Raw genomic sequence first — 16,081 nt, forward strand, 5'->3', positions numbered from 1 at the left:
TCTCTTTCTATAAGTCTATAATATGTAACTAAACTATTGTTGTATGTAAAGTAAATGAGGTTTTTAAGAAGCTTCATTTAAAGTTAAATTAAAATGCAGAGCTCCCCGGACCGGTGGCCAGGACCCGGGCAGTGTGAGTGCCAGTGAAAACCAGCTTGCGTGCTATAGGTTGCCTACCCCTGGTCTAGAGACTTCAGTGCAGTCCCTCCTGACTCACCCTCGTGTAGATGACTAGGAGAGGAAGGGGGGCTAGCACACTAGCCTGGGTCTCCGGAGACCGGGGTTCAGTTCCTTGCTCTGCCACAGACTTCCTGCCTGACCCCTCGGACCAGTCACTTAGCTGCTCCATGCCTCAGTTTCCCCATCTGTAAAATGGGGCCAAGGACTGTGTGACCTCATTTGCCAAGCCCATTGAGCTATATAAGAGCTAAGTATTCTATCTCCCTGTGCCCCAGTTGCAATGAGACTCATGCCCCCCCTACCCCAGAGCGGTGTGAGAAGGATATAAGCTGCTGTACTGCCGATGACCAGGTAACGATAAGGGTTCTTACTTGCTTTGCTTTCTCCATTAGGTCTTCAAGTGCATCCAGCCACAGCAACACTGTGCAGAGAGAGGGGGGCAAGGTGGGAAAATAGCCTTTGAATTGCCACGGCGCCGCCTGCATTGGAAACCCCGACCCACGCCTCTCGGAGTGCAGGTAACGGTCCAGAGATGTCCCACTGTCCCTTTACAGCACATGCCTGTTAGAGGAACCCTGGCATGGGAGTGTCAGGTTGGGCTAAAACGAACGGGAGTTGGGGTGACTGAATTCCCCAGGCAGCTCTGGGGAGCAGTCGCAGCCTTGGCACCTAGATTACCAGGGCGGTGGCGCTCTATACCTGTGGCTGGCAATGCCTGTTGCTTAGAACAGGGATGGTGCAGCACTGGGAACTAGACACACGGGGCTGGGTTTTCGGGGGCTCAACACCCAAAAGTGAGGTTGGGTTTTCCACGAGTGTTCCTGAGCTCTGAAAATAATGGTGCCGAAACGGGAGCTGAGCTAGCCCACGGCGGGGTTAGCTAGTCTGTGTCTCACTAGCCCATGTAATACGCTTTGCCTGGGCTCCTTACCGAAGGGTCAGATGTTTCCTCGTCTTCCCGCTGAAGCAGTTCTGTGAAGCGTTAACCTGAGATCTCAGGAGAAGCTCCTGGAAGAGCTAGATTTGCACTGGGATGCAATCAAAGCCCTTCGAAGGAAGGAAGGATGGCCTAGTGGTCAGGGCAGCAGCCTGGAGATCTGGGTTCAATTCCCTGCTCTGCCACTGACCTTGGGCAAAGTCACTTAGGGCCAGATTTTTCTAGGAAATTCAGGCACCTGATGGCTAAGAAGTGCTTCAGCTGATCGGCACTCACCTCATTCACAGCAATCTGATGCCTCTAACTCACCCGTTGGGCTCAGGGCAGGACTCGCTAGCAGAGTTTCTCTGGCCTGTGCTCTGCAGGAGATCAGGCTGTGAGATCACAGTGGTCCCTCCTGGGCTTACTGCTGAGCTCCATCTCATGTCCGATTCAATGGCTGCATGCGTGGGGAACGGGCTCTGTAGGGTGTGAGCAGCGGTGACGCTGCTGTGGGGCAGAGAGTTAATGGCCTGTGTTCTCTTCTCTCTCCCGTTAGCAGGATTCCTGACTCCTCACGTCTTCCTTCCCACCCCCAATGGAGCAAGAAGAGCCGTGCGTGGTGGAGCTCCATGACTCTGACGACCCCGATATCGTTCGACGAGTCTACATAGGTGAGGATGGACACGAAGCCAGCCCAGGAGCCACCGATTTGGTGAAGTGTGGGTGGAGGGAGCTGAGACCCAGGGGATGGAGGGGACTCTTTGTTCCATCTGTCCTAGCCTAGCGCTCCTTGCACAGTGTATGATACCTGTCTGGCCCCATTCACATTGTATCTAAGCACCTCCCCGTTGTCAATGGAATTATCCTCACGCATCTCTCTGAGGCAGGGCTGGGTGTCCCCATTATCCAGAGGGGGAACTGAGGCTAAGAGATTAGCTCAGGGTCACACAGGAAGTCTGTGGCAGAGCAAGGACTTGAACCCCCTGGGTCTGCCAAGTCCTAGGCTAGTGGCCTGACCACTGGGCCATCCTTCCCACATGGATGCAGGTGTCACTCATGGCTCCCTGCCAATTCCATGAGACTCCTGAGAGGCCCCTCCGCTCGGCGCAACCTGCCGTTTCACTTACCAAGTGGCTTTGATTTGAAGGGAAGAGGGTGCCTGGGGGTTACTGAGTGCAGGGTCCTCGGCAGGCTGGTGCCTTGAGGAGCCACCTTCAGGGTGAACTCCCTGTGCCCCTTGGGTGGCTTTAATTCCTCCATTAAATTGCTAGCATCCAAAGGGTGTCCTAGCTCCATCCCTCCCCCCTGGTCCCTGGGATCTCTCCTCTGCCTGTCCTCCCTGCATGGGGCAAAGCTTGGTGTTGCTTTGTGGAGACCCCTCTCTCTGATGAGTGTCCCATCCCACCGGCTGTGAGTTGGGGATTCTGCTAAGGAGGGGGTCCCTGTGTGCTCCAGTTTTGCAGGGTTTTGCTAGGAAGGGGTTGTTTTCAGGGTGCAAGGCAGCTGGGCTTCTCTCCCCCCTCCCCACCCCATGCCCATTCTCTTCCATATGGTGTCCCGGGACAGGGTGGGTGGGGAAAAAGGGAGGTTCCCATGTCTCATGGGTCCTGGGCTGTAAATACACCCCCCCCCCCCCCGCACTTCCAGCCAAGGGCTTCCCCATCCCGTTCTCATGGGGTCTGTGGGTCATTCTTGTCACCCCAGCCAAGCTGAGGGGAAGCTTGGGGCCTCTGCTGGGAGGGGCGGGGTTTGAAATGAGAACTGGCCTCTGCCGTCTCTCCCACCTTGAGGACTATGGGGAGACTTTCGAAGCTGCTTGGAGAATCCAAATACCTGGTTGCTGTGAATTTTAATGGCAACAGGACCTCCGATCCCTTGGGCTGCCCTGCAGTGCTCAGCCCTGGCTTCCAGACGGAGCCCCAGGGCTGTGCGTTTGTGCTGACTCCGGCTCCCCTTTGCTTTCCAGCTGACGACGGCATCGTGAGCGAGAGCGAGGAGGAGCTTCAGCACGAGATCATCCAAACTGTCATCCCCCACAGCCCGCTGGCCAAGAAGCCCAAGAAGAAGGCTCCCCAGAGAGCTGACGGGGGCAGCGCCAAAGCCCGGGGGCCGGAGAGCCCGGCAGGGCCGCCCCCTGACTATGGCGGCGAGTTGGTGGAGTTGGCTGGCGGGCAGGAGGAAGAGGGGGGGATGGTGGTGCGGCACCGTGGTGCCACCGGCCGGCAACGGCCCTTCATCTGTAACGAGTGCGGCAAGAGCTTCAGCCACTGGTCGAAGCTGCTGCGGCACCAGCGGACTCACACCGGCGAGCGGCCCAGCACCTGCAGCGAGTGCGGCAAAAGCTTCAGCCAGAACTCGCACCTGGTGCAGCACCGGCGCACCCACACCGGCGAGAAGCCCTACCGCTGCGGCGACTGCGGCAAGAGCTTCAGCTGGAGCTCCAACCTCATCCAGCACCAGCGCATCCACACCGGCGAGAAGCCCTACCAGTGCGGGGAGTGCGGCAAGAGCTTCACCCAGAGCAAGAACCTCATCAAGCACCAGCGCACCCACTCGGGCGCCCGCCCCCACCGCTGCACCGAGTGTGGCCGCGGCTTCACCCAGAGCACCAACCTCCTCAAGCACCAGCGGCTCCACGCCGCCCGCCAGAGCCAGCCCTGCCCCGAGTGCGGCCAGGCCTTCCGCGAGAGCGCGGAGCTGGAGCGCCACCGGGCCGAAGCCCACGGGCACGAGCCCTTCATCTGCGTGGAGTGCGGGGAGAGCTTTGCCAAGAGCGCCACGCTCAACCGGCACAAGAGGGTCCACAAGCCCCTTTTCGTGCGCTGAACGACGGGCGTGGAGTGGGGCCGTGCCCGTCCCGTGACCGTGCGCGGCATCAAGATGCGCTCAATGTGGTTCGGCACGTGGCTGGCTACAGCGTTGATGCCTGCGAAGCATGGCCATGCCCGTCACGTGACCAGCCACAGCGTCGCCAAACGTGGGTGTCCACGGTATTGATGTGTGCTGAGCAGGGCCCTCCACCGTATCAACACGTTGAGCATGCCTGTGCCATCCATGATGTTGCTGAGCATGCCTGTGGCCTGTCATGTGACCTTCCATGATCTCAGCGAGCACTTAGCGTTGGCGAGTCACATGGCTGTCTACGGCGTCACATGGCCATCCACTAGATCGGGGCGGATCGCGTGTGGCCGTCCATGGTATCAACATTGTGGTCAAAGCCTTGGAAAGCAGACCTCAAAAAACTCACAGGGGACAGAGCTTACAGATGTACATAAGGTGGGGGGCAGGGACCAGGGTTGGGGTGGGGGAGGGGATGTTTAAGGTAGAAGCCATAATACTCAACAAGGCACCGCACATCCTAGGGAAGCTAGCGTCTTGGGACAGGGGAGGGTGTCCTCTCCTGGGGGATGACATTAAAAGATGGATTGTGGAGGAGGAGGTGCAGTGTAGAATAAAATTCTGCTGTTTTGAGGGTGTAGATTCTGTATGGGTCAGGCTCATTGGGAAGGAAATGGTACCTTGGTTCCATATTTGGGGTCCTGCTCTGAGTGGGGGGCCCCAGGTATTGTGCTAATACCGATAATGGGGGTGAGGGGAATCGCTTGAATTAATTAAAGGTTCTTTGTCCCTTCTAAGATCCTTAGCGTCTCTCATCCACCCTCCCTCCCAGCTGGCAGCTTTCTGCCTGGTGGACATGCCCCAGTGGGCTAGCATGGGACAGGACTTGCCCTTCTGAGGGTGTGGTCCCGTTGGAGACTGAAAGAAGGAAGCGGCAATGGAAGTGAAAGAGCAAAGCAGAACAGAAGCTCAGAACCAAACCCCCAGTCTGTCTGTGTTCCCTCTGGCCTGGGAAAGCCTCCTCAGTGACCTAGTGCCAGGCAGGATCCCTCAGGGGACTCCCAGGGGCTGCTCCAGGGCACCATGCAGCAGTAAGGCCTGGCTCAGTGCAGTCAGTTGTATTGGCTGGTATAAACAGGGGCTGCTCGCAGTGTGTATAGGTGATAGGAAAAGCTGTTTCCCTTTGGGCGTGGGGGCTTTGCCTTGCCCCCTTCAGTGCTGCAGGACCACCCTTTGCCTGAGGTTTTCACAAGTGATTAGTGTCCAACTTACGATCACCCCCCTCCCCAAAGCACCTGGTGAAACGCAGGCCCCAGGATCTTGATCCCAAACTGCAAGTCACTTCTCTCCAACTCCTGGACTTCTAGGGCATGATTGGCAGAGGAGGACAGGGCATTTTTTCCCTCTTGGTGACTTGGCATGAGCTGGATCTTGCTGTATGGGGTTAAGACCTCAGGGCCTGATTTTCAGGAGGCCAGCAGCCCCTAGCTCCTGCAGGAGTTTCAGACAGGCTGCTTCCGCCAAGGGGAATAGAAACCCATGGCAGCTTTGTGAAAGTAAAACCTTCTGCAGCTCAGCTACAAGGGCTTGTTTATTTTGGGAACGAAACTCAGCAGGAACCATCAGCTGGCGTCTCTGTCCCGCTGTGTAGATGCTGAGTAGAGGTGCTGGCTATACAATTGGCCCCTCTAGCTCTGTTCACTGCCTTTCTCCATTCCTTGCAGCAGGTGGCTTTGAGCAAGAGCGAGGTGCATTATTTTATGTTGTGAAGGTGGTCCGTGTGAATCCCCTTGAACTGAGGGAGAGAGGAGCTGTGCACAAATGGAGGCTGAGCTTGTTAGTTACCTAAGGGATTTAGACACCCCATCAAGGGAATCCAGGTGCCTGAATCCTCTGGGGAGCTTTAAAAATCTTAACTCTAAGGCCTGCATCTAGGGGCAACAGGAGTGAACCAATCTCCCTTCCTGCCTCTCTCAGCAGCCAGGGACAAAGAGGGAGGGAACTCTCCCGCCTCTGAGCAGCTGTAGGGGAAGAGCCAGTGGCATAAGATGCTGACCAGATGCCTGCTTCCAGTTTGGACTTAATCTCTATGGCAACCCTCTGCTCAAGGTCTACATGCAGCTTGAAGCCTGGCCAGTATTACCCCTCCCCCAACCACATCACATGCAGCCCATCAAAAACCCATCACATCATGGCCTGGCCCCCGCTGCCTCTCAGAATGGTAAACAGGGGCAGTGGGCAACGGCCGCTGCTCCTCAGAGCCCTTCTTCCTCATCCTAGCAGGAAACTGGGACCCTGCTTGTAGCGCTGAGTGGCTGGAGAGGAAGCTGGGGGGTGGGAGCCCTGGGTGGGACCAGAAGGAACATGTATCTGACAAGAAACACACCCACAGCTTGAAATCCAGCCAGTGGATAGGGGTGCTGGTAGGTGCCAGTGACTTGCCTTGTGTCTGGGGTGCTCACCAGATGCCATAAGGGAATCTCCACACCAGCTGGCTGCTGTCCTATTGCATCTCATATGGGAACCACCTTGTTTCCCTGCAGTGCTCCAACACAGGCCTGCCCATTAGAGACTTGTTCTCCCTGAAGAAGCAACAGCCTGCTGCATCCCCTGCGCCCCCTCCTCTTCTGCGGCCAGAGCCCATAGGAGCTCAGATGCTAGGGTGATGGTCAGAAGCTTCAGAGAGACAGATCCACCCCACACATCAGCTGGCAACAACTTCCACTGGATTTAAAGGGGCCACACAGACAGCTAGAAGTCTTCATAGCCCCACCCCTCATATCTCTCACCAGAGGCAGCCGAGTACTGTTCCGCAATGCTTTACTTTATCTCGCACATTGATATCACCTGCCACATACAAAAGGGGAAGAGCTTCCACCAGGTTTGCACTTAAGACACTGCACGCACATAACAGCCACCAGCACAAAGAGCAGATGCCTCCTGATGGCGCCATGATGATTTTGGCCCCAGCTGCTTCGTTGGTGGTTTTAAGACTCTGCTCGTAAGAGAACAAAATGCCACAGTCAAGGTGCAGCGTGCGGGGCCCGGGGAACCGATGCCAAAGGCTATGCCTTGGTTGCTGCAGCCTGTGAAGCCCCCATGGCCGTTAGCTGCTGGATCTTCTGGCTCATCATTTCCATCACAGCTGCAAGGGAGAGAACATGCACACAGTGAAGGGAGTTGGCCAGGGGCCGTTCTAGCTGTTAAGAATAGGTGGGTGCCAGCAGTGGGCAACGCCCCAGAGCCCGGCCTGCCTGAAAAAACCAACATGTCCATACCTTGTTTCATGGCATGTTTTTCCTGCAGTGCCGGCTGAATTTTCTCCATCTGTTTGGTCAGAAAGTCTATCTTCCTCTTGAAGAAATCTCGGGCATTGTCTGCTGTCTGCAAGAGGAAAGGTGGCCTGATATGTCCACCCCAAGGAGAGGTGGGCACCTGGGGAGGGGCTCACCCCCTGCCTGAAGTGCAGTGACAATGAAGTGATGCACAGGACAGAGGGTAAACACTTGAATCGCTCCAAGATTTGGCTGCTCCGGCAGTAACATGCTTAGCCTTTCTACAGCACCTTTCATCAGAGACCCTCAAAGCACTACGTCATGAAGCCTCACAGCATGCCTTAGTTGTAGGTGTACCTATATATCACCTCATCTGCTACTGAAATGCAGCCACCTCTGGGGTGGAACATGACAGCTGTCCAATAGGGCATCACAACACCACAAAACAAGATAGAAATTGATGGCGTCGTCTCTGACTGAAGCAGCAAGAGGTGACAGCACGTAACCATGCATCTTTGGCCACGGATAAACCCCTGATGCTTAGGGAAAGGGTCGCAGGAGTGTTAATGGTCAGCAGGTTGATTTTACGTCTGCCCTGACAGACGGCAGCACCCAGGGAAGAGTGCACCACTCCTGCCTGCGGTCCCTGCTTGGGTTTTGAAGGTTTCTCATCGAAGGACCCACCTGCTTAGCTTGCAAGACCCCACTGCAGCGTAGACAAGGAGGTCTGGCTAAGGGAATGCAACCCAATCCCCTAGCAGAGAATTCCAGTGCACTAACCTCACTGGCCATTTACCTAGCCTGCTGTCAGACACATCCCTCCAGTCCCAGGGCAGAGCTCGCAGGGTGTACAGCAAGAATTCTGTGCTCAAGGTGTGAGTGCGTTTCATACGGAGAGACTGGGGTGGGGAAGAGATGGCTCCGAGTCTAAAGCTTTTATGTGCAGGTAAAGCACATCCTGCCACTCCCTGGAACACACCAAGTCTAATAACGCTCTCACGGTGGGTTGGCTCACGAGTGCCTCCTACCTTTTCTACGTAGTAGCCTGTCCCCACGTCTACCAGCACGTGGCCAACGTCGGAGAGCTTCCCGGGGACGTACATCTGCCAGGGAGGTCAAGGGAAAACATAGAACCAGCAGGGAAACCATGAGAGCAACAAGGTTACGGTGATAGGTCCTGGGAAAAGCATCTTAGCTCCACACCTGCTCCTGAACTGGTATAAAGCAACAGAACTCCTTTGAGCACGGGCAGATGTGAGTGCAATTTGCCCAGATATTCAGTTTAATAAAAGTGTTTTACTAGATTATATTGTGGTGGCAGGTTGAAGGCTTGACCAAACTCAGGGCCCCGCTGCACAAATAGAGAGAGAGAGAGAGAGAGAGAGTGTGTGTGTGTGTGTCTGTCCTGGAGAGCTCACAGTCCAAACAGACAAGACAGAGAAGGTGGGATGGGAAACAGGTGCAGAGAAAGGAAGTGACTCACCCACGGTCACACAGCGGGTCAGTGCTACAGCTGGGAATAGAACCCAGGTCGCAGGCCAGTGCCCTAACCACTGGACCATGTTGCTAGATATGAACGGTGCAGGCCCATGGGAACGACTAGAACTGATTTCAACATTATCAAAAGATCAGCTCAGTCCCAAGGTCGCTTTGTGACGCTTGGGCGGAGGAGAAACCCAAGCCGGGATTAATGAGAGGAGGTTGCAGAGAGACACTGCAGTGTCCCAGTATCACTGGAAAAATCAGCAGGCGGAGGAGGCAGCAGGAACTGAGCATGGAACTAGAAGCCCCTGTTCGTTCCCAGAGCAGGCACAATCCAAGCAGCCGCAGGGCAAGCGCCCCCAGTACATCTTGGCCAACAAGCCTCAGCCCTGCCACGGAGTTAGAGGGGAGCTCATGCTCTACCAGCCTCCTTGGTTCTTGGCCCCTCTGGCAAGGAGGGGGCTAATGGGCCAGCTGGGGTGTGGGTTTGGGATGCGGATGGCAGGCCACATGGAACAGCACAGATCATTTCATAGAGAGGTCACTGGAACAGCTGTCCAGCGGGAGCAGCTTCGGTCACTGTCAATCCAGGCAGGATTTAGACTAGTGTCGTAAAGGGAAAAGGGTCCCTGTGACTGTTCCCAGCCTCCAGTCCCCTGACTGGAAACGTTCAACGCTAGCCTGCTAGCTGCCGGCTGCATCAAAGCCAGAGCAGGCTGCATGTTGGGGCCCGAAGGGTTAAGTTCCCCGTTGGGGTGAGAATCAAAACGCCAGGGTAGCAAGGAGCCAGAGCACAATGTCGGCAGCATCTTTGAGGTGGTGGGTAAAGGATACAGAGCTGGTTAGCGGGACTAGCAGCTCCTTCCCTGGAGACAGAAACAAATGCCTGTTATTACCCAGACACTACCCTCTACTGCACACTACAGGGGGGAGGGCCTCCAAAAAGCAGCGTGAGAGTGGGGGGACAGCCACGACTATGGGTGCTCATCAGCATTCAGAGGCTTTGCACTGTTGGGGGCAAGTTAATAGCAACGCCAGGCCCCTCCATAGCATCTTTCATCCAGATCTCAGAGCTCTTTAATTAATTACACACATACGCCCTGTAAGGCAACTGAGGCACCAACCAGGGCTGTGGCCTGCCCAAGGCCACGCAGCAAGTCAGCGGCACAGCCAGGATCAGGATCAAGGAGTCCTGGCTCCCAGGTGTTTGCTCTAACCACTAATGAAAACTCCCTCCCCTCGGGACCTGGTCCATGGGAAGAGGGAGGTCATTCCAGGGGGCCTAGAGCCAAGACACATGCACAAAGTTGGAGGACACGGGGCTATACAGCAGCAGTGTGGGGAGCTTAACAACCGCATGCAAACGCCAAGGGGTGCCCTCTACGACTGCACCATCCCCAGATGGGCCTGGGGGAAACAGGGGTCCCAAGGGCGCAGGGCGGGTCTGCACTGACCTTCGTTGCTTTTGTTGAGCACATTCAGACAGTCCTTGGCTTCCACATACTTGGTCTGCACCACCTTGAGCTGGGCGATGGAGGAGGAGAGGAACTCCACTTCCTGGGGGGAAGAGCAAAGCCCAGCGCCCGTGGGGGCAGAACCCGGCATCACTATTGGGGCAGGAGAACAGAGGCACGGGATGGGGCTCCCCAAGCTCGCGGTCTCGCTGGGGGGATGGGCCCCTTACATGGGGCTGGGAGGGTCTTGCTGGGGGGGCAGGGCCCCTCAGACGGGGCTGGAGGAGGGTTTAGGAGAGGGTTTTCTGGGGGGGGCAGGGTTCTTCAGCCAGGGCTGCGGGGGGTCTCGCTGACGGAGGATAGCGGGGGGGGGGGGGTTCGTTGGGGGGCGGGGCCTCTCATATGGGGCTGGAGGAGGGTTTAGGGGGGGTGGGACCCCTCAGATGGGGCTGGGAGGAGCGAGTTGCGGGGGGGGTCTCTCTCTGGGGGGCGGAGCCCCTCAGCCGGGGCTGCAGGCGGGTTGCGGGGGGGGGTTTCTCTCTGGGGGGGGCCCTCAGACAGAGTTGGCAGGGGTGAGTTGCGGGGGGGGTCTCTCTTGTGGGGCGGGGCCCCTCAGATGGGGCTGGGAGGGGCGGGGAGTCTCTCTCTGGGGGGGCGGAGCCCCTCAGACGGGGCTGGGAGGGGCAGGGAGCGGGGGGGGTCTCGCTGGGGGCAGGGCCCCTCAGACGGGGCTGCGGGCAGGTTGCGGTGGGGATCTCTCTCGGGGGGGGCGGGGCCCCTCAGACGGGGCTGGGGGAGGGTTTAGGAGGGGGTCTTTCGGGGGGGCGGGGCCCCTCAGACGGGGTGCGGGGGGGGTCCCTCCCGGGGCTGGGTCCTGACCTGGTCCAGCTGGTTCTTCAGCACCTCGAGCTGCGGCAGCGTCAGCTCCGTGATGTTCACCTGCTGCGCCATCTTGGGGGAGAGTCAATGAGCGAGCCGGGGAGGCGCTCTGGGCCGGACACAGCACCACTCGATGGTGCGCGACGCCTCCGCTGGACCCCGTCTCTATGATTTCCTAAGGGCAGCCATTGCTCTGCAGGGCTAAGCCTCTACCCTACTTCCGGTCGCCATTGCTCTGAGGGGGCTACCTCTACTTCCGGTCGCCATTGCTCTGAGGGGATCAATCACAATTAGAGCCTGTTCCCTGGAGTTCAGAAGTGAGGCCTTGCTCAGTTTCAAGGTCTAGGTGGGCTACAGCGTTACAAAGAGCCAGCCCACCGCAGCAGAGATGTGTCTGTCTAGTTCTTATACCACAAACCTCCATATGGCATCCCGGGGGAATGGTCCTAACAGCACTAAACTCCTAGACCAGACGAACTCAAACTGCAGGGGGGGGGATGCGGAGTGTATTCGGGAGGCAGAGGGGATGGAGAAGTTTAAGGGGCAAAAAAACGTACTGCACACATTTCACCCACAGCCCTGAATAACTACCAAACCCGATTCCTCCAGAGATATCAGCTCCTCCGATGGCACCGGGCAGTTTGATGGAGTTCTGTTGAGCTTGCATAGCATTATATAAAGTCGTTGCCTTCTGTGCGATCATCCCTTTGCTTCGACGCAGTGTGCACATTTAATTGTAAGCAGCGACCACAGTCAGTTTTGTGCTTTTGCTCTTATTACACTGGATCGTTGGCTCTGCTTGAATCAATGCCTTACTATTTTTAATATCTAGTGAGAGTTGCATGTTGATATTTGTTAAATTGGTATACGTGTGGTAAGAGGCGGGGGTGTGTGTGTAAAATTCTATAGACACAAAAAAGGGGGCACGATCAAATAAGTTTGAGAATGACTGTCCTAGACCAATGCTAGAATCCACTCTGCTCCCCCTGCCTCCCCCCATACCCATCAACACACAGAAATACTTAATAAAGATTTAATAATGGGTTCATATGTCTACCAGAGAAAGGAAGAACATGATCCACTGGCTGGAAGCTGAAGCCAGACAAATTCAGATTGGAAATGTTGGGGACACTGGGGCATGGCCACTAGGTAACTCGAGGGGATGGAAGACCATGAGTGTCGATGAAGCCCCCTCGCACTAGGCCCAGGTGTCCTTCCCCCCCCCCCCCCCCCCCGCCTGGAGGCACTCGCAGCAGCTCTGCATACTAGGCCCAAGTGTCCTTGGCCCCCCCGCCTGGAGGCACACACAGCAGTTATGCTGAGAATCTGCAACAATATGCTGCAGAGTCAGACTGCCTGAAACTAAGCAAGGCCACACAGGGCAGATATGGAAGAACAATGCTGAATAAAGCAGCTTTATGTATAGTTTAACAAATGATACAGAGAACTAGCTGGGAACTGGATTGGCTGGCTATATGGATACTTGGGGCAGCTTGCTCTTGGATTAGTATGCTGGGAAAAAGGATGTATAAAAAGCCTGTGTAACTTCCTGCTCTGGGTACAGGATTTGAGATTCAAATCTCCCTGTACCTATTTGAAGCTTCAAATAAACTTTTCTGCTTCTCCCGCCCGTTGTGATTATTGGGTGTAGCACACCGAGTAACAGACCACTCAAGCTGTTGTTCAGCCTCTCGGCACTGGGTGCCGGCAACAGAAATATGGTGTCAATTTTTAAACAAAGTAACCATAGGAGCAACTTATCAAGAGTCGTGATGGATTCTCCCTCATGGGCAGGTTTCAGATCAAGACTAGATGCTTTGTTTCAAGATCTGCTCTAGGAATGATTGTGGGGAAGTTCCATGGCACAGCCGAGTCAGTCAGTCAGGGCTATTGGACTGCTCTAAGTTTACTCAGGGCATAGGAAACTTGAACAACCTAGCACAGAGGCCGCAGGCCCGTTTTTACCCACAGCATGTTCTCTGAGAGAGGACATCACCTTACCAGTGTGATAAACTCACAATAAAATAAATGGAGTACTTGTGGCACCTTAGAGACTAACAAATTTATTTGAGCATGCTCAAATAAGTGTTAGTCTAAGGTGCCACAAGTACTCTTTTTTTTTTTTTTTGCAAATACAGACTAACACGGCTGCTACTCTGAAATAAAATAAATGTGCATTGTAAGCTTTTTAGGACGGGGTGGTCTTTTCATTGTTTGTACAGGCCCTAGCACAATGGGGGCCTGCTCCCTGCCTGGGCTCCTAGGCACTACAATACAAATAAAGAAGCCAGTCCCATAATCAATGATAGCAAGTTGGATGAACACCAGATGGAGGGGGCAGCCTCAGCTCTTTGGGTTTACAGAGCTCCACTAGTGGTCATTTTACATCCAAGTTGCTCCATGGGATGCTTACAGGACCTCAGCGTGATGCTTTTCACAGAGGCAGCAACAGGGGCATTATGCTGGGGATCTCCAAGCACAGAGGCAGACTCTGATGCGATACCACTACCTCCTAAAGCAATACACACACGGACGAGAAGGACAGCTGGTGTGAAAGGATGGTTGCTTAGGTGCAGGTTAAAAGGAAGAAGCACACCTACCCTGTAGAGAGCATCCTATGTGCAGAGGAAGAGTGAGGGGGCTGGTGCCAAAGATCATTATTAGGCAGCATTTGGCCACTAAAGTAACTGTCAGCTAGAGACACAGCCACAGCCAAGCCCCACTGTAGTGTGGCGGCTGTTCCCAAGTAAGGTAGAATGGTCTGTTGCAGTAGGGCACAGGACGCTGAGCTCAGAGATTTGGATTCTAGGCCCAACATTTCCACTCAATCTGTGGAACCATCAACCAAGTCACTTGATCTGCCCTGACTCAGTTTCTCCTCTGGACAAAGTAAGGTTATGGCTTCCCTTTATGAAGCATTAGATGTCCCACAGCCCTACCAAGTTTTCTGGGGATGGGAGAGAATTCCCCCATCAACTCCAACACTTTGCTCCTGGAGGTGTCTACAGCTGCATCTAGGTCCACTTCCAGCTCTCCTGGTGGCCATGCTTCATGCTACTCTCCCTCCTTGACTTTGTGTCTTGACACAGTCCAAACTACCAAGCAAAGAGTGAAATCCGAGCCCTTGTTAACAGCTCTGCAAGTTAGATCTCCTGAAAACCCTCCTGCCTGAAGCATGCAGATGGCATGGCACATATTCTTCGGGGAGGCTGACAAAGAACATAGAACATAAGAAGGACCTTTGGTCTGACCCAGTTGGCCAATCTAGCCCCATATCCTGTCTTCCAACAGTGGCCAATGCCAGGTGCCCTGGAGGGAATGAACAGAACAGGTAATCATCAAGTGATGCATTCCCAGCTTCTGGCAAACAGGCTAGGGACACCATCCCTGCCCATTCCGGCTAATAGCCATTGGTGGACCTATCCTCCATGAATTTGTCTAGTTCTTTTTTGAATCCTATTACTCAGCCTTCACAACATCCTCTGGCAGAGTTCCACAGACTGACTGTGTTGTGTGAAGAAATACTTCCTTTTGTTTTAAACCTGCTGTCTATTAATTTCTTTTAGTGACCCCTAGTTCATGTGTTATGAGAAGGAGTAACTAGCACTTCCTTAGTTACGTTCTCCTCACCAGGCATGATTTTTATAGACCTCTATCAGATCCCCCCAAGTCATCTCTTTTCCAAACTGAAAAGCCCCCCTCCCATCTTAATCTCTCCTCATACAGAAGCCATTCCATACCCCTAATAATTTGTTGCCCTTTTCTGAACCTTTTCCAATCTATCTTTTTTGAGATGGGGCGACCACATCTTCACACAGTATTCAAGATGTGAGCATACCATGGATTTATATAGAAGCAATATGATATTTTGTGTCTTATCTATCCCTTTCTTAATGATTCCCAACACTCTATTAGCCTTTTTGACTGCCACAGCACACTCTATGCAAGCTTGCAGAGAACTATCCACAATGACGCCAAAATCTCTTCCTTGAGTGGTAACAGCTAATTTAGACCCCATCATTTAATATGTATAGTTGGGATGATGTTTTCCAGGGTGCATTACTTTGCATTTATCAACACTGAATTTCGTCTGCCATATTGTTGCCTAGTCACCCAATTCCGAGACATCCTTTTGTAGCTCTTCACAGCCTGCTTGGGAACTAACTATTTTGAGAAGTTTTGTATCATCTACAAATTTTGCCACCTCACTGTTTACCCCTTTTTCCAGATCATTTATGACAACATTGAACAGCACTGGCCCCAGATCAGACGCCTGGGGGACACCACTATTTACCTCTCTACATTATGAAAACTGACTATTTATTCCTACCCTTTGTTTCCTGTCTTTTACCAGTTACCAATCCATGAGAGGACCTTCCCTCTTATCCCGTGACAGCTTACTTTGCTTAAGAGCCTTTGGTGACGGACCTTGTCAAAGGCTTTCTGAAAATCAGAGTACACTATATCCACTGGATGCTCCTTATCCATGTGCTTGTTGACCCCCTCAAAGAACTCTAGCAGATTGGGGAGGCATGATTTCCCTTTACAAAAACCCTATTGCCTCTTCCCCAACAAATTATGTTCATCTGTGTGTCTGACAATTTTGTTCTTTACTATAGTTTCAACCAGTTTCCCTAGTACTGAAGTCAGGCTTACCCACCTGTGATTGCCAGGATCACCTCTGAAGCCCTTCTTAAAAATTGGCATCACATTAGCTATCCTCCAGTCATTTAGTACAGAAGCTGATTTAAATGAAAGGTTACAGTCGACAGTAGTTCTGCAATTTCACATTTGAGTTCCTCCAGAACTCTTGGGTGAATACCAGCTGGTTCTGGTGACTTATTACTGTTCAGTTTATTTGTTCCAAAACCTCCTCTAATGACACCTCAAGCTGGGACAGTTCCTCAGATTTGTCACCTAAAAAGACTGTCTCAGGTTGGGGAATCTCCCTCACATCCTTGGCTGTGAAGACCGATGCAAAGAATTCATTTAGTTTCTCCACAATGGCCTTGTCATCCTTGAGTGCTCCTTTAGCACCTCGATCGTCCAGTGGC

At 53.9% G+C, this 16,081-nt stretch overlaps 2 protein-coding genes across 2 annotated transcripts in view; one reads left to right on the forward strand and one right to left on the reverse strand.

Annotated features, from left to right (window-relative positions):
- The window catches only part of LOC141975147 (uncharacterized), a 37,752-nt gene extending 33,362 nt beyond the window's left edge, over positions 1-4,390 (forward strand). Inside the window, exon 4 of the mRNA XM_074935348.1 lies at positions 3,321-4,390. Within this exon, the coding sequence (XP_074791449.1) occupies positions 3,321-3,925 (605 nt within the window). The 3' untranslated portion in view covers positions 3,926-4,390. The remainder of the gene's footprint in view (positions 1-3,320) is intronic.
- A 2,320-nt stretch (positions 4,391-6,710) lies between these two features.
- Positions 6,711-11,188, reverse strand: PFDN5 (prefoldin subunit 5). Its single transcript, XM_074935346.1, has 6 exons — positions 11,028-11,188; positions 10,149-10,251; positions 9,529-9,560; positions 8,241-8,315; positions 7,216-7,321; positions 6,711-7,082 (listed from the first exon to the last, which is right to left on the reverse strand). Exons 1-6 carry the CDS (start codon positions 11,097-11,099, stop codon positions 7,003-7,005), a joined length of 468 nt encoding a protein of 155 aa, XP_074791447.1. The 5' UTR covers positions 11,100-11,188; the 3' UTR covers positions 6,711-7,002.
- Between the last annotated feature and the right edge of the window lie 4,893 nt (positions 11,189-16,081).

The sequence above is a fragment of the Natator depressus genome, chromosome 20, assembly GCF_965152275.1.
Source record: "Natator depressus isolate rNatDep1 chromosome 20, rNatDep2.hap1, whole genome shotgun sequence".
Taxonomy (NCBI): Eukaryota; Metazoa; Chordata; order Testudines; family Cheloniidae; genus Natator; species Natator depressus.

Bases quoted from the DNA above. Each gene is read 5' to 3' on its own strand.
- PFDN5 (XM_074935346.1), bottom strand. From the start codon at position 11,099: ATGGCGCAGCAGGTGAACATCACGGAGCTGACGCTGCCGCAGCTCGAG. The intron at 9,561-10,148 runs GTCAGTGCAGAC...TTCTGTCTCCAG, and splicing joins GCTCAACAAAAGCAACGAAG to GGAAGGAGCTGCTAGTCCCG. The intron at 8,316-9,528 runs GTATCCTTTACC...CCTCCCTGGCAG, and splicing joins TAGTCCCGCTAACCAGCTCT to ATGTACGTCCCCGGGAAGCT.